The 24,541-nt window shown below is 46.6% G+C and overlaps 1 protein-coding gene across 1 annotated transcript in view; it reads right to left on the reverse strand.

Moving 5' to 3' along the window:
* The window catches only part of MARCHF10 (membrane associated ring-CH-type finger 10), an 84,482-nt gene that overhangs the window by 44,135 nt on the left and 15,806 nt on the right, over positions 1 to 24,541 (reverse strand). The window contains exon 3 of the mRNA XM_082603971.1: positions 8,135 to 8,306. Coding sequence (XP_082460097.1) covers positions 8,135 to 8,306 — 172 coding nt within the window. The remainder of the gene's footprint in view (positions 1 to 8,134; positions 8,307 to 24,541) is intronic.

The raw sequence follows: 24,541 nt of genomic DNA on the forward strand, positions 1-24,541 counted from the left end.
ATCTTAATTAAAGCTTAATTATGCACCATAAATATGTTTTATTTAGGGCCCCAGGAGGTGGGATTTTTTGATTCGGGGAGGTGTAGGACCTAATAATGAGTCAGGAAAGAAACTGTAAGCAGCGACTGAGCCCTTGAATTTGTCCCTCCTCAGTGTGGTCCTGAGCCAGCAATCAGATCCAGCGTGGGCTTCCCCCAGAGGCCTGTCCCTGGTGCCACCCTCTCAGGGCCGGCTCGGCGGGCATAATCACACTGCCAAGGCTACGAGCAGACCCGGAGGAGCCTGATCTGTTTCTGGTGGTTAACGATCCAAACTGCGCCAGATGCGGGAGTGAAGAAATCAGATGAGTCTCGAGAGAAGGTGGGATTTTATTGGTCGCTCACTCCTTTAAGTGCTAGAAGAAGGCCGAGTGAAGTGGCAGCGGCTGTCTTGGTCTTCCTGCTTCCCCGCACGTCACACCTCCTGCCGTCGGTCACGGCGCTGCCCTCCGGAAGCTTAACGTCCCCCCGTCCCCACTCCCTGACTCCACTGTGCTGTGTCCTTCGCCGAGGGCGACTTACCACACGAGGTAAATTCTACCGGGCCTTCCGGGGCCCGGCAGGCACAGCACAGGGGTCTCGGCCGGGCTGGGGCAGGAGATGGGGAAGTAGCACAGGGCTGCCGCTGACTCGGGCGCGGGGCCCCGGGAGGAGGGAAAGGAGATCGGAGGGAGAGGCGGGGAGGAGTCCCGGGCCGCTGGGGAGGCGGGCGGCAGTAGGGGCAGCCGGAGGCTGCAGAAGTTGGTACTGGGCTGCAAGACGGGGGAGAAAGCAAAGACGGAGCAGTAAGGGGAATATTCAACACAGAACAGGGGGTGCTGGCTGCTTTCACCTGCACAAAAGTAAAAGAGCAGTCAGGAGGCAGCCCTCACGGTGGGAAAGGACATTTGAAAAAGGCTGTGAATGAATCTAAACTCAAAACTCGTTCTTCGGGGACTGGGGGGTGGTGTGTCAAGGTGGCCTGGGGGCAGCCAGCCTGGCTCCTGTCCAGGAGGTGCCTGGCTTGGAGCTCAGAGTCACTGAAGAGCTAACCAGGGCAGTGGCATCACCATCACACCCTTCTCCAGCCGATGGTCTCCAGCGTCCCTGACAGATGCAGGAAAGTTCTCTCCCACTAAGTTCCCATGTGGAAGCTCGTGGGCCCTTCTCCTCTCCCACAGCCAGTCTAATTAGCTATTCTGGCGGCAACATATGGTGGCCCGCGGGGTCTCACTTAGGTGAGGCTCTCTCCCCCGATCTTCCAGCTGCTCCGGGTTGGGAGGTTGTGGTCATGCCCTAATCTGGCTTTTCTGCTGCAGAGGGGAAGCTTGGGGAAAGAGAAGGAAGCAGAGAGATCCTGGTGGGCTCACGGGAAGGGAGAGAGAGCAAGCGGGGAGAAACAGGTGGACGGGGGAGGTGTCCAAGTGAAGTTAATGATTTGTTCGCCAACCTCACACTCCATCTGCCATCCTTGCTGGACGCAGAATATGGGCACGTGATGGAGTCACGATCCAGAGAGACCCCTCAGGCATGACAGATCTCTCAGCTCTGCCACTAGCCAAGCCGGGTCACCTTGGATCAACGGCTTACCTCCTCAAAACCTGTTTTCTCTAGCCCTGCTCCTGCCAGGGTGGTCCTGAGACCAGCAGCATGGCTGTCACCTGGCGGCTTCTTACAAGTGCAGCCTTGCTACCCACTCAAACCTACCAAATCAGAACCTGCAGTTACTTGAGGTCCCCAGGTATTTCTCAAGAACTTCTGAAGTTTGAGAAGCAAGGCTATGAGGCCCAAACCTCTGTGATGAGAATCACCTGTAGAGCTTGTTGAAAACCAGCTTTGCAGGCCCCTTCCTTGGAGAGGCTGATGCTCTGGGTCAGGACGGGACCCAGGTGTGTGCGTTTTATTAAGGACCTCCCTGGCGATTCTTATCAGAGAAGCTGGGGAAATGCTGCGGCTGAACTCAGTTCCTCTGCTAAGATGCCATCGTCGTAACCATCTGGTTGAAAACCTTTACCTCTAGTGGAGGGCCCTCGGTCCTTATTTACTTGAATCCGCTGTAGGAGCTGACACTCTAACCCACTCATTTCCAGAGGCCTCCCTTGGCTCCTGGAGTGGCTCCTACTTCTCAGACCATTTCTCCGTAGTTGTCTTCTCCCCTCCCCCCTCAGATGTCTGTATTTCCCGAGGCTCCTTCATCAGCTCCCATTACCCTGTCCACTCTCGCAGGGGAGACGTTCCTGTAGTTTCAGCCACTTCTTACTCACTCTAGGCCCTTGGCTTCCTTCCGGTGGCCAAGAGTTCTCTGCTGAGCAGCAGACCTGCGTACCCAGGTGCTTCCTGGCATCTCCTCCTGGCCCATCCTGGCTGTTCCTTCACAGACGACGGCCACAGGATGGGCCCCACCTTCTTCTTGCTTTCTCAGCCTTGCAAAGGCAACCGCCATTGGCCTAGTTTTCTGGGCCAGACCTCCAAGATCTCTCTGATTCCTCCTCCTTCCTTCTCCCCATCCCCGACGCTCACCATGTTGTGCCAGGCTTACGTCCTTCAACATCCCTCCAGCCCAGGCCCTCTCCCTCTGCTTTTGCTTCAGGTCAGGCCCTTCTCATTTCTCTCCGGGTCCACAGCAGCTTGTCTCTCGGCCTCTGCCTGCCCTCACCCTCCCAGCCAGCCCCCTTTCATGAACACAGTCAGCATTTTTTTTTTTTTTTTTTGCGGTACGCGGGCCTCTCACCGCTGTGGCCTCTCCCGTTGCGGAGCACAGGCTCCGGACGCGCAGGCTCAGCGGCCATGGCTCACGGGCCCAGCCGCTCTGCGGTACATGGGATCTTCCTGGACCGGGGCACGAACCCGTGTCCCCTGCATCGGCAGGCGGACTCAACCACTGAGCCACCAGGGAAGCCCAACACAGTCAGCTTTTAACGATGCCGATCTGATGCTCCATCGCCTCCAGCATGACGTTCAAGGCCCTCTGTGGCCTGGTCCTTGCCTACACGTAGGGCGTCAACTTTACACTTCCTAACTTGTAGGCTGACCCTAAGCCAGCGCTTCTCAAACTCAAATGTGCACACAAATCTCCCAGAGGCCCTGTTAAATGCAGGTTCTGAGTCAGTAAAGCTGGGCTGGGATTCATGCATTTTTAACAAGCTCTCCTGTGATGCCTCTGCCCCTAGTCTGGGGATACCTTGAGGCCCTAGGCTCTTTGTAGTTCCTCCATGTGTGTCTGTCTGTCTGTCATCTCTCTCTTCCCCCTCTTCCTGGCTCTCTCTCTCCTCCGTGCCTTCACACCCTCAGTACCTCCTGCTGGGCGCACCTTTCTCGCCTTTCTCCCCCGGCCCTGGCTCAGTCCCCTCCTTCAGGATTTTCACCCCGCTGGCCCCTCCCCACACATCCTTAGAACTTGCCTTGGCCAGGGTGTGTTGGTGTCCTGCCCTCCCACTAGGCAGTGAGCCCCTGGAGGGCAGGTCCTGTGTGTTTGATTTTTGTATCTCCAGCACCCATGCGGTGCCTGGCAGGTAAGCAGGCAGTAAATGAGTATCGAAGTGCCGAATGAATGCGTGGTGGGCGGGAAAACCCCCTGTGCCATACACTCTGAGATGGTGGGGGCAGTTGAATGTACCTATGCTAACATCCCACAGGTACTGGGGGTACAAATGGATGAGTTTATTGGTAATCAAAGAGGTAAATTTTTTAATAATCAAGTTATGACCTCTCACATCTCAAACTAAAATTTCTTTGGTTGAGCTATTCTCTTATAAAGGTGCTAACCCGGGAGCAGTCTATGGTGTTGGAAGCAGCCTTCATAAATAGAGGGAGGCTTCGGGATTAACCTTTGCCTGAAGCCCAATCTATACCCAGGATTTCAGTCCTCCTGTCTACCTGGTGGGGTTGGTAACAACTCCATTTTACTGATGAGGAAACAGAGTTTGGAGAAGTCGCCAGTTTACATTTATAGGGCTAGTATGTGGTAGACCAGGAATCTGAGCTAGAACTTCAAATTCTGGGCTCTGTGATGCCCCAGGCCCATCTGTCTCAGGAGCATTACCGTAAATGGACTGAGAATTATGGTTCTCTCTATAAATATGGGAGCATTTGCTTATGTTGGTTGTTTTCTAACTTGGGCAGACAGCTTGGAAAGTTGTTGTTGGATGCCAGTGGACTTGCCTGGAAACCCATCAATCTTGGCCTTTCAGACGACATCTTCAACAGAATTTATTTGCCAGGTAAGTTATGAAGATTGGGATTTGTCCTCAAAGTTCCCTTCCAGGCTGCTCTTCAAAGGAATAGTTCCCAATCCAAAAGAGACCACAGTCGTCTTAGATGTGTACATTTTAAAATCTGAGTTTACTGCTTTTTCTTAGTTTTACAGTCTCCACCATAAGCCACTATTAGTCTGACTAGGTTTTGCTACTCCTACAAATTCGAATCTGGTAATGACTAACACTGAACTCAATAAGGAGTGAGGAGAATTTCAGAACATTTGGCTTTGTTTTAAAGGGCATGATTTTGGAAGCAGGCTCACTAGACTCCATCCAGATCCATTTTCCTGGCACATAACTAGTAGGACTCTGCCCGGGCTCCAGGTGAGAGGAAAGGGCAGGAGAGGGCACTTACTTCCTATGAGCCTGGCACGGGGGTCACGAGTGACTTAGGACTCCAGGTGCCAGACCCCCACAGCACAATGGCCTTTGGATGCCTCTGCGTGTCCTGGAAAGGAGAGGTGGCTCCTTTCCAAGCCAGGATGGGGCTGGGAGGGGTTTTGGGAACAGGCAGGAGTCCAGGAGCCGGTGGCCACCATAGCTCCCTGCACTCCCTGGGCCTGCTGTCAGTTCTGCTTCCCCCTGATTCATACAAGTCGATGGAAGGATGCACATCCTGCATACGGAGTGGGCCTTCAGTAAAGGTTAATCCCCAAGCCTCCCTCTGCTTGAAAGAAGAGTATGTAACTCGGCCAGGCTTATTTCTCACCCTGTGTCAGTGTTCACCTTGATCATGAAATAGGATTTCTGAATCAATTGCACATCAGACCCAGCTGGGTCTTGACTCACTGCCTGAGTTTTCCATGTCTTTTTGGAGGGGAGGCAAATCTCTCGCTTGGCGAATGCTTTCTGATTGTTCATCTTTTTCCATTTGGTGTTTTGCTTTGGGAATTCAGGGTATAGTAAAAGTGTCTGTACCTGCGTTTGTGTTAGGAGTTTAAAAATATAGCCCTGATCTTTGGTAAAGGAAAAAAGATTGGGGTGGGAGGTGTGGAGGAGGTAATGTGAAGACAAAGAAAACAAAGTTTTCTGGTCCATTCTCCCTACTGAATACAGCTGCCTTGTACCCGATACCTTAAGGCTATTATGTATGAGCTATGGTGTCGGGGGCCATTCTAATGGCTGAGCATATGTTTTATCATTGAATCCTCACAGCCATCCCAGCAGGTAGGATCTGTGCTGACTCCCAGGCTCTGCCATTTTACAGATGAGGACACTGAGGCACAGAGAAGTTACTTGCTCAAAGGGACACAGCAGATGAGAAACGGGGCTCAGATGCTAATCCAAGCATTTTGACACTAAAGCACTTGCCCGAAACTGCACGGAGAGAGATAACAAGGAGAATCGCAAGCCAACTCATTTAGAAATAGTTCCATGGAATGTATGAATTAATTTAAAATGCATGAATTTCTTCTAACAGAGTGCGAAGTACAATGAAAATCTGATGCCTTCTCAGTTATAAATCTATTAGTAGAGGGCACTGATGGTTCCTCTGTTGTATTGAAAATTGCTGTTTTAGGCGTTCCAGATAATAATTCACATATAAGGATTCTAATGGATTATCATTACATAGATTTGCATGTAAGTCAAGCCACATTCCCCAGCTGTATTATTTTGTTCAGGAAAAGTCTGGCGTAACACAGTATGGAAGGTTAGCCTATTAGGCAGATGTTGTGAAGGGATTTCACTGTCTTAATGCTTCAGTTTTGCACAGAGCTCAGGTCTGACATGGGGAGAAGTTTTGGTGACTTACTGCCGACTTTGGGTGACCCCCCAAAATGCTTTAGAAAAGTATTTCCCTACAGAGGTGAAGGAAAGCAGGAACCTATGAATTTACCCAGTGAATTGGATCAACGTGTCCAGATAATTCAGGTCCCCAAGCCTCTTTTTCTATAATAGCAGCGTATTTATCTGAATTTTCTGAGTTGTCACCACCACTGGACTCAACTTTGCCTGAATAGACTCAGCTTAAATTCTTGCCATGTCCCTGGTCTGTCATTTTACTGTGCTGATGAAGGAACTCTGAGGGTGAGACTAGATGTGTAAAACGAATGGATCTTAACACACCAAGGCTTTGCTTTTAGCTCACATGATCAACCCAGTTTGCTATAGAACTGAGTCGGCTTCTGTAATAACTGACATCAATCAGCAGGGCTGTTACACTTGCTGGACGGCCAGGCCATAGTCCAGCTCATGGCTGCCTGGGGCTTGGACACGGTCTAGAGCTATAATATGGTGATAAAGCTGGTGTTTTAAAATTTATTTATTTTATTATTATCATTATTTTAAAGCTGGTGGTTTTTAAAGGCTGTTTACTACAAGTAACATCTCTTAGGTGGTGAAATAGATATCCTTCTGCCAACTTGGCTCTCTTGCCTAAACCTTGGTGCTTTCTAGTCTAGTAATTCTTCGAATTTGAGGTTTTATAGAAAGTAAAGTGAATTAATTCTCCCCTTCTGTCAGTGTTGTAAGTTCCATGTGGAGTCCGCTCCGTCGGAAGAACATCTATATTAATCAGACAAGCTAAAGTCATGGAGTGGGCCTAAACTGTCCATTAGAATGATTTATCTCTACAGAGGACAAAGCACATCATGCAAACAGCTACCTAGTTTTAGCAAGAAGGCTAAAAATTATATCGAGTGACTGGAGTTGCCTTACTTAAATTTAATTTTTTCTATTAAAGACATCCTCAATTTGATACATGACAACATGGATTTTGAAATATTTGGGGAATGATCTTACTTGCCCTATTTCATTCTTAAACTGCTGAATTAAAGACCTAATTCCTACTAAAAGGCTTCAAAATGAGAAGTTGTTAACTACGATGATACTTTCCCCTGATTAAATAAGGAAAAAGAGTTGGGGCTTTGCCTAAACGGACATAATTTCAGAAGTCAATTTTTCTTTAAACTTCATTAAAGCTATAAAATGTGGGTGGTTAATCTAAGTGAGAGCTGCCATTGTCTAAAAATGCGTTAAGACTTAACCGGACGGGTGGTTGCACGACAGGAGCTATTTAGGATTAAAAAGTCATTGTGATTTGGATTTAAATGAATCGCATATGCTATTTACGAATTCTTCGTAAATGTACGTAAATGTACGTACATTTACGAATTCTTCGGCAGTTAATCTGGATCGTTTCCATTCCACCCAAGCAGAAGGCAGACCTTTCTGCCTAGTTATCCCAACTTCCACGTCAGTTCCCAGAGGAATCAAGTTTGTCCTACAGATGTTGGCTTTAATGGGGATGAGCCTGAGGGACTCTAAACTTTCAGTTGCATTTATCCCCTTTCTGGATACTATTAAGTTTCTCCTGCCTAAAGCAGAGGACCGGTCTTTGCTTCAAAGGCAGCTAAAGAGTGAATTATTTACCAAACTGCACAAAGGGGAAGATTTACCAAGCCCCCTTTTTTTCCCGGAGAGGACAACCCCAGAACTGGAGGACTTTATTACCCTCTTTCTCAGCAGTAAATTATGCCATTCAGATGCTTTTGAAAGCTTCCCTTCATGCTCTGGATTGAGTCATAAAATTTGATACCTGGGGCCAAATGTCTTTATCCCTCCCAGAAGGGTGAAGAAGATGAAAAGGCAGCCATCCTGGGCCAGTGCCACACAAAGCCAATGACTGGGAAGAAAATGTGGGCAGTGGAGACAGTTACTCTGCATAATTCACACCTCCTTGACCTGATGTTCTACTCCGAAATGGATTTTATCATTTGCATAAGATCATCAGACCCTGCAAAACCTGAACTGGCCACTTGGAAAACACTAGGTGTAATCGGGGCCACGAATTTGATTGCTGTCCTTACCTCTGATGCCGGGATGTTAGATCTTGTGAATTTCAATAAACCCGCCACTCACCTGGATAGGGTTTGCTGGGGCCCACTTTCTCTGATTTCTTTGGAGTCATGGTACTTTTATGTTTCTGCTTGACTGATGTTTGGTCAATTGCTGGAAGTCTGTAATCACTCTTACGTGCAGTACTCTTGGCAGATAATCTCGGTTTGGCTAGAGCATCCTCCTCACCAGAACTCTTCCGAAAATGAAAGGTGTCTGAGTATCTGTGGTCAGTAGGCCATCTTTGCTGGGCAGGGGAAAAAGAGACAAGCCAAATTCAGCAACCCCTCAACAAAGACACTGGAGCATCCTGCCAGCTCAATGTGCCCTTTCACCAGTCAGATTTTCATGGACTGGGTGTATCAATTTAGAAATAATAGCAAAGTTAATGAGTCTATTTTGTAGAACATTATGAAGAGAATGGATTCCTGACCCTTAAGTAATTGGATGACCAATAAACAGCTCATGCTAAGAGCAAATATGAAAACAGGAGAAACCATCCGTGCATTTAAACTTCTTGTTATTTGTTTTTTGAACTATTTTGGGGGTGGGTGAGGAAAAATGTTCCTTATGTTAATCATATACTTGACAATGGAAAGGAAATTTAGATAAGTGTGTTGGGACTGAATCAATGAGACCTCAGTTTAATACTCTGAATTATTGGGTGCAACATAAGACAGATTAATCTTTTTAAAAGGCCCCTACTTGTCAGTCTTCTATAAAGAAGTCAGTATAAATCTATGCACGGACAAATCCTGACTCATGCGGTATCAGAATATCTCAACACAGCCTTGCAGACGCAATAAAAATTATCCAGGCATTCAATAGCTTTACACTTTGCCACACTTACACCCACCAAAGAAATGAGTGAAAACGACATAAACAATTAGGAGAAACTTGGTCTTGAAGGGCAATTTAAGTCCTGCCTTAAGGTCTTAGATCCTGGTGTTAATATGATTTGGTAGGCGATGCACCCAACAAACAAAACCACAGGGTTCCCATCCCCCCACACCAGGGGCAGGGTCACTAAATACTCCTGCACTGCACAGTGGTCTATATTGGCAAGTCCTCTGAAAGTGTAGACCCCTGCGGACACAGAGTGCTAAATTAATGTCCTCCACACCTCCCCAGCGGTGGCAGTTTGTATTGATCTTGCTCCCCGTTCTCTCTGACAGTTGTGGCATTTTCATTTTAAGCCTCCTGACTCAGGAAAATACTCTGAATAGCTTTGAATTATTGGGTGTAACGTAAGACAAACTACACTCTCAAAAAGTCCCCTACCTGTCAGTCTTCTACAAGGATGTCGGTACAAATCTACAGGTGGACATATCCTTATTCTCCAGGATTATAAATTATGTTTGGTCACTTAGAGCCTGGTGACAGCCTTCAAACAAATAATTATTGTTTCTCCCTGTATTTTCAGAAAACAGACCACCCTCAGATAAAGGGACGGGAAAAAGGAAAGGACATAATGAGTTGGTTGTTCTCCCTTTTCCCTTTTGGTTCTGGAATTTAACAGAAATCCTTGGAAATGATTCTGAAATGTCAAAGATGAAACATGAGGTCATTTCTGAACATGGGATAGGCTTTCCATTCTCAGCAAAGGGAACGTGGGCAAATTTTAATTCTGGTGCCTGAGATGGTCATCGGCAAGAAGGGCATTGGTGAACGTGGGACTGAATTTCTTCCACAAACTGCTCAACACGAACAACTTACATCAGCGAATGGAGAAGCTGCTCACACATCTGTTTTTCAGCCAGTGGAAAGGCAGGAAAGATGCTCTGGGCTAAGACTACCAATATCCATGGTTACAGCATCAGGAGCAGTAATAGTGTCCACTGCTGGTGGGTCCGTCCCCTTCACCCTCAGCCAGGACTAGAGTTCTTTGCTTACCCCAGGCAGTAGTGAATCGGGAGGGGTTGGTGAAGAGACTCTTTATTGGGTGGGGTGTTAAGCCATGTTTAACCTTCCTTCACCCATTCGTTGTACCTTGAGCATTGATAGCACCAAAGGTGGAAGGAAACTGGGCCAATTAAACCATTGCCTATTACTACATATGGTATCATGCACCTGCCTTCCAAGTACATCCTTCTCTGGTTCCTGGTTCCATCAACTTTACTTCCAGTTGCAAATATCTATCTATCTATCTAGATATCTATCTATCTATCTAGATATCTATCTATCTAGATATCTAGATATCTATCTATCTATCTAGATATCTAGATATCTATCTATCTATCTAGATATCTATCTAGATATCTATCTAGATATATTTTTGGCTGCGTTTGGTCTTCGTTGCTGCGCGTGGGCTTTTCTCTAGTTGCAGAGGGCGGGGGCTACTCTTCGTTGCGGTGCACAGGCTTCTCATTGCAGTGGCTTCTCCTGTTGCGGAGCACAGGCTCCAGGTGCGTGGTCTCAGCGGTTGTGGCTCGCGGGCTCTAGAGTCCAGGCTCAGTAGTTGTGGGTCACAGGCTTCATTGCTCCACGGCATGTAGGATCTTCCCGGACCAGGGCTTGAACCCCTGTCCCCTGCATTGGCAGGCGGATTCTTAACCACTGAGCCACCAGGGAAGTCCCTGGGAATCACCCTTGAGTTCAGAAATTACAGCTGGAAGTGGGTGTTTTGTTGGTTGGCAACTAAAGCCACAATGGTGAGAACTCTAATACTTACGAATGTGCTCCTGGGACTTTTCGTGCTTGCTTTGAGTCATCTTAAGCCAATGACTTCAACTTTTTGTATCTTCATTCGTGTCCTGTCATGTATTCAGCCATTCCCATGTATCCTCTCTCATGAAAGCCCATTATATTATCCAAGGAGGATGCTCCTTGGGTGAAAGAAGTTGAAGTAACTCATTCTGGCACTAAAATGTAGTATTTAAGACTCTGGAGCCCAGCTTCCTGGGAGTGAATCCTGGCTCTTTCACGCAGTGACTGTGTGACATAGGATTGGTTTTAGTTCATCTCTTTGCCTCTCAGATTTTCTCATCTGTGAACAATAGTGCCTTTTTTTGGTGGTTCTGTGAGGATGAAATGAGTTAAGATATGTTTATAGCACTAAGGGTCATGGTGCCAGGCACTGAGAGAGTGCCATGTAAGGGTTGGCTTTTGCAATTAGCCATCCATGTTCAGCCATTTAAAAAAGTAACCAGCTAACTGCTGAAAATTAACTACCTGCTGTTGAAACCAAAACCATAAACCCCACTGAAAAATTCAAATGGGTTGTCACCTACTTCAAAGAGCAATGGACAGCAAGGTGGGGCAGTCCTATGGTACAAGTTCTCTTTCAGACAGTAAAGTTCTAATGCCAAATATTTAACAACATTTAAAGATTAGCAGATAGTAAAAATTAAATTATGTTGATTTTTTTTTCTTGCAGTACACGGGCCTCTCACTGTTGTGGCCTCTCCCATTGCGGAGCGCAGGCTCAGTGGCCATGGCTCACGGGCCCAGTTGCTCCGCGGCACGTGGGATCTTCCCGGACGGGGCACGAACCCGTGTCCCCTGCATCGGCAGGCGGACTCTCAACCACTGCGCCACCAGGGAAGCCCAATTATGTTGATTTTAAGCTGATTTTAAAACTGTCTCCTCCTCTTGCAATTTTGAAGAGTAATTACAATTTTCTTCCCCCATATGTTCCTAAGTTGAAATGTCACATGGAGGTGGAGGCAAGAGCATACTGCTCTTCCTTTAGGGGAAGAAAACTAGCTCTGTGTTTCAAAATCAAAGCCTGAAACATTAAAAAAAAAAAAAAAAAAAAAAAAAAACTAAACTAAAAAACCCAGACTACAGGGCTTCCCTGGTGGCGCAGTGGTTGAGAGTCTGCCTGCCGATGCAGGGGACATGGGTTCGTGCCCCAGTCCGGGAGGATCCCACGTGCCGAGGAGCGGCTGGGCCCGTGAGCCATGGCCGCTGAGCCTGCGCGTCCGGAGCCTGTGCTCCACAACAGGAGAGGCCACAGCAGTGAGAGGCCCGCGTACCGCAAAAAAAAAAAAAAAACCCAGATTACGTAATACATGTGTAGACTTTTTATTTTTTAAAAAATTTATTTATTTTGTTTATTTACTTTTGGCTGCATTGGGTCTTCATTGCTGCGCATGGGCTTTTCTCTAGTTTCAGCGAGCAGGGGCTACTTTCGTTGCGGTACACGGGCTTCTCATTGCGGTGGCTTCTCTTGCTGCAGAGCATGGGCTCTAGGCGCACGGGCTTCGGTAGTTGTGGCACGTGGGCTCAGTAGTTGTGGCTCATGGGCTCTAGAGCACAGGCTCAGTAGTTGTGGCGTACGGGCTTAGTTGCTCCACAGCATGTGGGATCTTCCCGGACCAGGGCTCGAACCCATGTCCCCTGCATTGGCAGGCAGATTCTTAACCACTGCGCCACCAGGGAAGCCCCGTGTGTAGACTTTAAGTTCTCTCTCGGTAATCTGATGAGAGTCCTAATAAAGCCACATTAACTAAAAGAAGTTATTGTCAAAATTAGTATTTTTCTGGAGTATTATGGTTTTTGCAGTCAGCATTTTCCAAAGATCCCCAACTTGCTCTTTTGGCATCATCCATAATAAAGTAGAGATATGACCTTGCTAGAAACTCTCAAAAGTTCAGAGCAAGACTCACACTAGGAAAAGAAGGGACTTACATTAGGGAATTGGGCACTGAAGTAGCAACTTCGAAACATGATGATGGTTCTAGTTAGACCTCCTGGATGATGGAGACCCAAGGATTGGCACGTGGGATGCATTTCTTCAGGGATGTGAGAGTGACTAGATTTTTTTTTTTCTGAAACACAGCTTTCATTAGTATTTAGTGCAGTTCTTTCTAATCTTTCTGTCTTTGAGTGTATATATAATTAAAACAACACCACCATGGTTATGATATTGGAACTTCTTGGAACTATTTTAGATGTAGGACACCTCATGGTTTTGGATATGTGGGAGAAAAACTTTTATTGTTCTTATCCTGGGATGGCTTCCGTCTTGCTTTTCCAATTGATTTCTGCTCTCCATGTCACTCAGAACCTGGAGGCCTGGTCAAGTCCTGTGCTGGATAATGAGTGGCAGGGCACGTTGTGGGGAGTATGGACTGGGATTCTTGACCACCATCCTCAATCTTGACTCCTCCTACCCAGTCTCTAGCACTGGTCACCCAATTCCAATATTAAAAATGAAAGTAAAACCTCTTCTTTCCTGGATGTTGTACATGCTCTAGTTTCAGGACTTAATGAAGCTCAGGTTCTTGATGTCTCGTCACAGAAAGAATTCAGTGAGAGATACAGTGATAGGTAAGAAGTGGATTTATTTAGAGAGAAACACACTCCACAGACAGAGTGTGGGCCATCTCAGAAGGTGAGAAAAGGCCTAGATTTTTAAACTGGGTCCTAACAATGTTGAGTCTGAAATGGCAAGGTGACAATGAGCACAGACGATCAGAAAGGCAAGGAGACAGAAGTAGTCAGGGACAGAAAAGACCGAGTCATTTTCCAGCTCTTGCCTGATGGCTCATTTCCAAGATCTACAGAGCTGGTTCTCAACTGGTATGCCACCTCCCTCCCTCCCACAAGGTGTGCTGATGAATTCTGATGGACGTGTACAAAACGCATTGTAGCCACGTGTCACGTGATGGAAGGCAGAGCTGAGTGGATCTTATGACATAGTGTAAAGATCAGGACACGACTTGCTCTGAATAGGAAAACAGGCAAAGAGTAGTGTCAGGCTGGTGCCAGAGAAAGACGGTGTGTTTATTACATTTGACATAAAACGTTCTCACGAGATCATGAAAGAGGATGATCAAGGCTGTGAACCTTGACACGCAAACAGTAACAACATGGGAAGGGTGACCAACGAACTGTGGGTGTAAATGAGTATCTTCAGAGTGCTGTCCCCAAAGTCCACATTCATATTGTGCCTCAAACACAAAAAATTGCCTTTGGGAATTAAGGGCAGCTTGTATAAATAGCATTCTGGACAGGATGGGTACCTTTATGGATTCAAGAAATATAAAGTTAGCATGTCCTACACAGAGTGCTGTTGTATTACAAAGCTGGCTAAACATTCTCTCTTCTAGAAAAAACTAAGGGCATCAAAGTCCTCCCCATGTTCAGGACAATTTTGAGCTTACCAGGATTGTAAACTTGAACAACAATACAGAATGGATTAGTAATTTGGGGCGGGGTTTGGACTCAGGTACCACTCACCTGAATCCAACTGCTGCTTAACCCCATTTGTGTCTCCCCACCTGGAGACGTGGCTCCCAGGTGGGGCTGGGCAAGACCAGGCTCGGCAGTAGAAACCCTTGCTTTCCACTTTGCCACAAGAAGCTTTTGGGAGTTGGCTGGGCTGCCATGTGCATAAATTTCATGGGCAGTTGTCTCTACTAATGAATTCTGTAGAGAACTCTCTCCTACCTGCCACCTTCTCTCTGATTCTCATGCCAGCAAGTTGGAATGACCCAGCCTGAGACGCTGGTCTGAGAGCAACAGTGGCCTCAGTGGTTAAAGTCTTCATAATGTTTGATCACCATTGGGGCTGCTCTCTGAAGGAGAGGCACGTGGGACTTTAGTAGAACTTGCTTCCTGATTACAAGCCATCCCACTAGGGAAGGTCCTCTGGGTGAAACAGAGCTGCAAGCTACTGAAATGGTGAACATGACATGTTTTATGACACTTGCTAGTATTTCTTAAAATGCAAATGAATCCTTCGTGTGCTGCAGAAATCTTGGTTGGTTTACATGGGTGGTGACGATACGCTTTCATGCTTTGGGAGACAGGTATGTGTAGTATTCTCTGAAATGGAGTTCTTCTGTATGGTAGGCAGTGGGTAAGGAAGTGGCGTGTGGCCAGGAAATTGTTGGATGTAAAAAATTTGAGCACTAAGGTGTAGTGTTTAGTAGCACGTTGAGACTGCCCTCCGTTGTGTATTTTTCAGGAGTGGTTTTGCTACAATGTATTTCTCCTTCATTCTTTATTTGAATTCATATTCTCCTTTTAGTTGAGAGGAACATTTGAAGAACATGAAAGACTTGGCCATTAAATGGAGGTCATCCATGAAAATACCTCCTACTCAGAATAATAGGTCATAAAACATGGGAATTAATTGAAAAGCATCATATGCATCTACTGTGTCTTCAACCCCATATAAAGACAAGATACTTGCAATGGGAGAGACACAATTTATACCATACTAGCAAAATGCAAAACAAAGTTTAATTAAGTGGTAAATTGGGTGGCACCAATTCTAAATTTCAAAGGAACTCACAGCAAAAAAGTGAGAAGTCAAGGGAGGCTTCATGAAGGGGATGGTGTTTTCTAGGAACTCAAGGAGCAGTAGGGACCAGCTTAGGCTGGAGGCAGCACGGGAGCCAAGGTACGGATGGAGTGACACTCACGGCGTGATTCTCAGTCAGCAAGGCATATGGCCAGAGCAGAGGGTGTGAGAAGGAGAGGTGAGAGACAAAGTTGGCTGGCAAGCTGGGGTCAGACTGTGGGGGGCTCTGAGAGTCAAGCAAAGGATTGAGAGTTAATGTGTTGGAGAATAGGGTCCAACTGAAGGTTTCTGAGAAGAAAAATGCTTAATGTGTTACTTAAGATTAGCTTGTATGTTTCTTTCAGAGGAAGAAAACAAAGCATCTTTTTGTAGTTTCAATGGCTTATTTTTGTAAAGTGTAAGTCTTTTCTTTATTGCAAAAAAAAAAAGAAAATCCATGTTCACAATGGAAAACTAAAGACAAAGAGAGAAATTTTAAAGCATTCAAAACTCCATTAACCTTGAAATAAAAATTGCAAATAGCTTGGTCTGTGTTCTTTCAGACGCCCCCCTTTTTAAAACATCTTTATTGGAGTATAATTGCTTTACAATGTTGTGTTAGTTTCTGCTGTATAACAAATGAGTGTGATGGAGACTACTAGCTTTCCACTGAAATCCCTTCTCAAGTGATGAGCTACAGTTGGATGTGGCCGCCCACCTTGAACTGAATGACTCAGTTTCCACTGCAACTAGGTGTGGCCTTAGGAGGAAAGTCTCACCAGTGGAGTGGGAGCACAATTGACGTGTACAGCCTGTTTCAGAGATAATCTCTGGCCCTGCTTCTCGGCTGGAGAGGCAACAACTTTGAAAGTCATGTGTTGAAGACAATAGAACCATCATTGGCCTGAATCCCTGTAAGTCCTAGTGGAGGAGAGCTGCCTGCTGATCACCTGGGCCATCACAGGTGCCAGAAATAAATTCTTTCTTGATTGAATCATCATATTTTTGGTCCCTTTGTTATAGCAGCTGACATTACTCTTGCACATATATTTATGCATCTGTATAAATATTGGGTTTTTTTGTTTGTTTGTTTGTTTTTGTGGTACGCGGGCCTCTCACTGTTGTGGCCTCTCCCGTTGCGGAGCACAGGCTCCGGATGCGCAGGCTCAGCGGCCATGGCTCACGGGCACAGCTGCTCTGCGGCATGCGGGATCCTCCCGGACCGGGGCACGAACCCGTGTCTCCTGCATTGGCGGGCGGACTCTCAACCACTGTGCCACCAGGGAAGCCCCTTTCCTCCCTTCTTATTTGTTTGTTTGCCTCTTTGTTTGTTATCATCATCATTGTGGTTTCAAGGACACATTTTATTCAATTATCTCATCACATTTTTTGAGGCTCAAATCGTCCCAAAATTGGTGAATGGGAGTTCATTCAAGTTTGCTCTGACTTGAGTCTCCGAGCACTTCTATGCTTTATGGCACAATAAAATTTCATAGCCTCACCTTGTACTTTACCTGGCTCAGACCTAGAATCAGCTATTTTCCCAATAAGCTCTGGTTCCTTTTAGTTTAGAAAGCTATTTAGAAATCAGTATCTTCATGCTATGTGTGTTCATTGCTCCTAGAGGGACATTGTTCCTAAGTCCTTTCAATGGAATTAATTAGAAATATGTATTTAACACTAATACATATTTAGTGGAAGGGGTTTTCCCTTCCTTTCTTTTGTTTTATATTTATTTTTTTCTCATATTTAAAATCTTTATTCCTTAATTATATTAATATATGTATTCATTTGTTTTACTCTGTAATGAACATGAAATAATTTCAAAATCACAGTACAAATATACTCGAAGAATAAACCCATTAAGTAAACTTTATTCTTTCTTGGCAGTTCTCTTTGTCTTTACAATATATTCCTATTGTATGGCTCTGTCATAATTACTTTTGTTGGTCATTTAGGTTGCTTCCAACTTTTTCTATGATAAATAATGCTATGATGAATATTCTTATATATTTATGCACATCATCAATTATTTCTTTAAGTTCCCAAAGTGGGAATTTATATTAGTAGATTAACAGCATCACAAAGATTTACAATATTTTGTTCCCAAGTTGTCCTCCAGAAATACTCTACCAATTTACATTTCCAGAGGTACATGAGAATGCCAATTTCTACATAACTTTTCCAACTACATATTATCTTTTTAAAAGAGACTTTGTCATTTTGGGAAAAGACTATAATTTTAATCTGTAACTTGTATGTAATTTTAATTTAATTATTATTATTTTTTGGTCACGCCATGTGGCATGCAGGATAGTTCCCCAACCAGTGATCGAACCCACTGCAGTGTAAGCGTAGAGTGTTAACCACTGGACTGCCAGGGAAGTCCCCTAATTTAATTATTAAGGAGGTTCATTTATTTAGCTCATCTATTTAGAATCTATATTCCACCAATTTCTAAAAAGTGACTTAAAAGTTGAACTGAAAACAGTGTAAAGAAATAGGAAAAGAAAAGGCAAAACTAATTTATAGTGAAAATACCCAGAACAGTGGTTGTCTCTGAGAAGGACAGAGGCAGGAATTGACTGGAAAGGGTCATGGGGTGATGGAAACGTGAAACATGGTTACATGCATTTATCAAAACTCGTTTAAAAAAATGAATTTTGATACATTTTTAAAAAGGAACTGCATGGACAACCATCAGAAGATAGGGCAGAGGTTTTTTTTGCCGGGGGCGTGGGCGCAGTTGGGGAAAACCTCCCTGAGGAAGTGACCTGAGCTGAGATCTGAGACCTGGTGGGCAGGCAGGCCAAGTACTTCAAGAAAAGGGAACAGCATGTGCAAAGCCTCCTAGCAGGAGGTGGCCTGGCATGAAAGAGGACCCAAAGCCAGTGTGGTTGAAGCATAGAGCAGTAAGGAAGGCCAGATCCCAAAGGGCCTTGTTGGCTACATGATGGGTGTTGGTCCCCATTCTGAAAGCCACAGAACACCATGGAAGGGGTTTAAGTGGCCAACAGAGTGATCTGGGTTCCACTTGTCAAATCACCTGTGGTAGGGAAAGCGGGATTTGGGGGCAGGAGTGGGAGTTGTGAAGACCTGTTAGGGGGCCTTTGTAGTAACTTAACTAGGTGATAGCAGAGACGAACACACAGATGGATTAAAATGATAAGTAAAATGGATGGGACTTGGTGATGTGTAAGACGGTAAGGAGGAAAGTGTCAGATTCTGATGATACTGCACAAAAGGAAGAACAGGGACTTCCCTGGTGGTCCAGTGGTTAAGACCAGGCTTCCACTGCAGGGGGCGCGGGTTTGATCCCTGGTCAGGGAACTAACATCCTGCATACCTTGCGGCTCGGCCAGAAAAAAAAAAAAAAGGAAGAACAAAGGGCCAGGCTGGGAACTTTAGCACCGGGCCTATTGAGTTTGAGACATCCAAGTAGAAATTATTTAGAAAACAATTGGATATTTAGATCTGGAGATCAAAAGCGACGTTTGGGTTAGAAATGCGGATTTGGGAGTCATAGGCAGGTAACATCTTGGGCAGGTAACCTGAGGAGAATAGAGCAGGGTCTCTTGGGGGTGAGACATGAATATGCATGGGAAAAAAATTGCATCCTTATTTCCACTAACCTCTTATTGAAATCTAAGCATATCTTTCATTTACTAATACAGGCAACAAACCACAGTAGTATTAGCAGTACCTCTGATTTGTCACCAATCAAAATCACAGGTGTTTTCACATTTCATTAAATAGGTTACAGATGTCTCAAAGTACCCTTTATGCCCATCACTTGTTATTTCATGTGTTAAAAAAGAAGCACAGGGCTTCCCTGGTGGCGCAGTGGTTGGGAGTCCGCCTGCCGATGCAGGGGACACGGGTTCATGCCCCGGCCCGGGAAGATCCCACATGCCGCGGAGCGGCTGGGCCCGTGAGCCTTGGCCACTGAGCCTGTGCGTCCGGAACCTGTGCTCTGCAACGGGAGAGGCCACAGCAGTGAGAGGCCCGCATACCGCAAAAAAAAAAAAAAAAAAAAAAAAAAAGAAGCACATATATTACTGAGTCACAGATTTCTAAAAATATCTTGATGATTATTTCAAGGATTGTGGTTTCCTTTGAAATCCTGTGCATCTTATTTTATGCATTTGAAAATATTATTGTGAGAAGAGGACCCAGAGAGGTCATCCGTATTGCCCAAGAGGCCTGTGATACAAAACCAGGATAAACCCCCAGGTGTGGAGTGAGAAGAGAAGCAAGCCTGGAGGAATCCCAGGACTCAGCGCCGAGGAGGAGGAGGAGGAGGAGAAGCCAGGAGAACGTGGCTTCGTAGAAGCACGGGGACGTAGCGTTTTGAGGACAATTGAGTGGCCAGGCGAGCTAAAGCTGCTGAGAGGTGGAGCGCAGTGAGGACTGCAAGAGACGCCCTGCATCATAGACGCGGAAGGCATCTGACGAAGAGCCCTTTCTGTGGAATGACGTGTGTGGTAGCCAGATTGCAGTGGGTTGCGTTGTGAGTAGGAGGTGGGGAAACTGAGTCAGTCAGTGTAAATGATTCCTTTGAGAGCTTTGTGAGGGAGAAGCAGTAAGTGGACGGGATGGGGGCTCAAGGAAGGTCTCTTCTGTTGTTTTCTTAAGATTTTTGATAGGAGACCTTGGATCATGATTAAAGGCTGATGGGAAGGGAAGGCTCTGGTACAGAGTTGGAGACGCGGGAACGGAAGGGACGATGGATGGAGTGAGGGTCCTGAGCAGAGATGGAAGGGTTGGTAACTGGGTGGGAATGAGGTGGGGGTGGTGCAGAGGGAAGGGGGTGGATGGGTCGGGCAGCAGCGAACTGAGAGGGAGCTTCCACGTGAGGACCCCTGTGGAGTGGGGTGGAAGAGAGGAGGGATTGGGGAAAGGGAAGAAGGCTTGAAGTGGAAGGGACAGTTGACCAGGGAAACTGGGCAGCACCGAAGAGTTGCAGGTTAGTGGCCGTGACCTTCCAGGGGCACCATTTTTCAAGGTTGTGTGATTTTTTTTCTGGCAGTCGCCAGTGGTGTGGGTGCAGACCCAGAGACCGTGGATGGGCAGGATTTTGCCAGAGAGGTGTGGCAACAAAACGAAGGGCAAGGGAAGTGTTAAGAGGATCAAGCACAGAACACAGGCTGCTTGGGAAGGGAAAGTTGGCACAGAGCGGGCAGTGAGAGGACAAAGGGAGAGGAACCAAGGGACCGGAGGTCATTCATTACTATATCCCCATACCACCCAACACAGTGTCTTGAACACCAGTGATTTATAATTCCTTAACAAATAAAGCAATTGTTGTTGTCAACAAAAGAAGGTTTTAGGGTGAAATGCTGTATTTATAGGTTATGTTTAATGCAAGTGTGCCCCTGAATAATCATGTCTCGCAACTGACTGAAAATTTTTTTAATTTTGATATCTGAACTTTAATAGGTTTTAAACAAGTTTCTGGGTTTTAAAAAGCAATTAGAACCATTTTTTTAAGTAGGGGATTTTAATAAGATGTAAACTGAAATATACAGCACTACATAAAATGCGAAAAAAGCCACTTTATCGTAATCTTCGCTCATGCAATTTCTGAGCTGCTGAGTCTAATTAACACGGGGAACTCTTGGGGTCAGAGGTCAACATTGCTCGGCACCGGCGATTTCACAGAGCTGGGATGACAATTGGTGTTTGTCTCACTGGGCCGAGTGGCAGAATCACCCCGTGGAAGGATTGACTCTAGGCTGTCCTGCTTATCTGTTCAAAAGGCAGGACGATATTCTGGAAGCAGCTGCAATTTAAACTGACAGTTGCCCCATTTTCCTGCCATGCCCTATTTTTAAATTAGCTAGTGGAACTCAGGCGAAGCACAGAAACGGAGGAGAAATGAAGCACTGCTGGCTTTGCCCAGACCAATTATCATTCGTTTGTGCCATTTACTGCTGTGAAAGGCTTCTAGGACCCTGGTTTGCCCAGGGGCCTGCACCCCAGGTCTTCCAATTACTCTATAATATGATCACAAAGGAAGCCTTCAGTTCAGTCTGGTGAGTTACCTGGTGGAACATTCAAGCACACCAAGATGACCTCTTATAAAGTACGAGTGAGTCCTGGGTCAACTTTGGGCTGTTCTGAGTTTCCTCTGTCCATGGAGAGCTGCTTATGTCTTTGTGTTCTTGCCCATCTGTGACAAAAGGAACTTACCCAGAGCTTTAAAGAAGCCACCTGTCCCTTTGCGGAGTGGTAGGCCAGGAAAAGAACGTTCTCTTTAGCCAGTTACTCTGGTCGTCACCAATGAGGAGGTTTCCAAATGGTTGATTGCGGTTTCAATCTTCAGACCCAAACTGGCCATTGCACGTTGGCGGTCTTAGCAAACCACTCTCTCCTTGATGATTTCAAGCCAGGCCAGGGTCTGTCCACCACTCCTGGTAACGGTACGCACTTTCTTCTCTCGCTCGAGGCAGAGTGCTGCTCTGGTGGTTGTGGCTACACCGCTATGATTTCAACATGTGCACATTCCTAAAACATTCCTGTGACTGGCAGTCATGAAACATTCATGGAGCTCCTAGTGTGTGGTGGAAAAAAGAGCAACTAAGCCCGTGTGCCACAACTACTGAGCCTGCGCTCTAGAGCCCATGAACCACAACTACAGAGCCCGCGTGCCACGACTACTGAAGCCTGTGCGCCTAGAGCCCGCGATCCGCAACAAGAGAAGCCACCGCAATGAGAAGACTGCGCAACACAACTAGAGAAAGCCCGTGCGCAGCAACGAAGACCTAACACAGCCAAAAATAAATAAATAAAAATTTAAAAAAAAAAAAAGAACTTTCTACCAGTTAGTGTGTCTAAAACTGCAATGGGTGACTAGACTAAATGTCCTTCAAGGTCCCTTTCCTGTGCTGTGAACCTATGATTTTAAAAAAAAGAAAAAAATGTGTTCTTCATCTACACCATCTACATGCTCCTGCCCGTGCAATGCGGGCCGCGGTACTCAGTGGGGTGCTCCTGTCTGCCCCTCACCTGGCCATCGCCCTGTGCACCAATGCCCGGGAACGGTTCCTGCTCAAGCAGTTCTAGAGGCTGGAAGTCCAAGATCAAGGTGCCAGCAGATTTGGTTTCTGGAAGAGTCTGGAAGTGAGTCCTGAAGAATGAAGTCTCAGAGAGCTGCTGGTGGGAAGGTGACCTGCCCAACAAGACAGCGGGTCCTAGAGAATGCCACCCTCTGAGGGACAACATCATCTCTGCTTCCGGGCCCCCTACACCATCTCTTCCTTCCAAGGTTCTGTCCCTCCTTCTCCCTTGCCCTGTGCCCTCCCTGGGCACCTCACCTGGGTCCTGCCTTATAACTTCCTGCCCCTGGGTGGGGCCTTTGTCTCAGATTTTTTTAATATGAAACATGGCAAAGTAGAGAGAATAATAATGAGCTCCTATATACCCATCATTCAGATTCGAAAATTGGCATGATTCTTCCCACATTTACTTCATTTATTCTTTTTTTCTCTTGCTGAAATCTATTAAAGCAAATTCCAACCACCAAAAAAGAGCAATAACCAGTGCCTGCTCCTGAGTGGCTCCCAGCCTAAGGACGAGACAGACAGGAAGACGTATCCTAAGATGGGCTTGAGCCCAGACGGTGTTATGGGGAATTCAAAGGAGGGACAAGAACCAAGCCACTTGACCCCCAGGAGCAGCTCTGGAAGCTCTTCCCAGAGGAAGTGTCCTCAGAGTTGAGGGTCAGGCCATCCAGGGCCTTGAGGGCCATCAAGGCCATCAAACACTTTGCTAAGGGGTTTGAACTTGATCCCAAAGACATGGGGAACCACTAGGGAGCTTTTAATAGAGGAGTGGCATGATCCAGTTTGGTTCCAGAGGGATCCACTCATAATGCTGCCTGGGAGACTGGCCGGAAGGGGTGAGGTGAAGACAAAACGATCAGGAAAATGGCTCCTACAATAATCCAGGCAAAAAAAAAAAAAAGACAGGGCCCTGCAAAGGGAGGTGCTGGTGGACAGATTCAAGAGAGAGGAGGGAAGACAGTCTAACTCTGGTGTCTGACGGCTATGAGGTTGAGAAGGGGCAGAGAAGGAGGGGTCTGAGATAATCTCCAGAATTCCGGCCTGGGCAGCAATGAATTCAGGAAGAGGAACCCATCTGAGGGGAGAAGACAATGCATTCAGCCTCTTGAGTCTGAGGGGGTGGTGGGACAGGCCAGGGAGGACAGACCAACGGCTAAAATGGAAAACAAACTCCAACGAACATTCCCGACGAACCGTGGGCTGCCCTTTCTGCCTCCCTGACGTCTGTGTTGGGCTCGAGATGCCGGGTGTGGAGCTGCATTGTGACTCAGGTGCACCTCGAGGGCGCGGAATCTGCGCTAGAGTCGAGGGGGCGGCGGTGACCACACCTGGCCAGGTGTTAGGGATGACTCACAGCCTCCCAGGTGGGCTCCCCCCCCCCCGCCGCCGGCAGCCAGAGCCAGCTTGTATGTGTGTGACCTGAGCCAGCTTGTATGTGTGTGAGCTGCCTCATTTTCACACGGGCCCGGGGCCAGAACGACGGGAGGCCCGGCCCACGGGGAGTCTGACAATGGACAGGTAGACGTTAGAGAAAATGAAAAGTGTGAGTCACAGAACGCGTATGCCATGTGCTAAGCTGGCTGCTTCCGTGACACCATCAAGGGTGTTGGTAGGTTGACACTGACAGATTAATGGGAGAACAAACAGCTCCCTAAGAGCGGTTTGAAAGAGGAGGAGCTGCAGGTTTCACAGGCAGGAGAGGCTGAAAAGACAGGTAATGAAAGGAGACATGCAAATATGCCCAAGTTGGAGGAAAACACCAAATGCAAAGCGAGCCAGCCTTCGCGGACACCTGACTCAGCAACGGAGAGCAAACGTTTGCAAGGAGCTGGGGTGGGCAAAAGCATTGTAGTGCGGAGTGTGCGAGGACGCTTTCTGGGAAACAAAACCCCTTCCTGGCCCGTGGGATCTTGTCTTGTTTCATCTTTTGGACTTGACCATAAACAGGAGCAGTGCTGTCCTATAGAATTTTCTGCAATGTTGGAAATGTCCTATATGGCAGCCATGGGCCACATGTGGCTCCTGAGCCTGGAACTGCATTTAAAATTTTATTTTAATTAAATAGTCCCACACGGCTAGTGGCCGCTGTATTGGACAGCACAGTTTTAGGCTTTTGCTGCCCTCGTATATGAA

The sequence above is a fragment of the Mesoplodon mirus genome (assembly GCF_964341445.2).
Source record: "Mesoplodon mirus genome assembly, chromosome: 18".
In the NCBI taxonomy this organism is placed as follows: Eukaryota; Metazoa; Chordata; class Mammalia; order Artiodactyla; family Ziphiidae; genus Mesoplodon; species Mesoplodon mirus.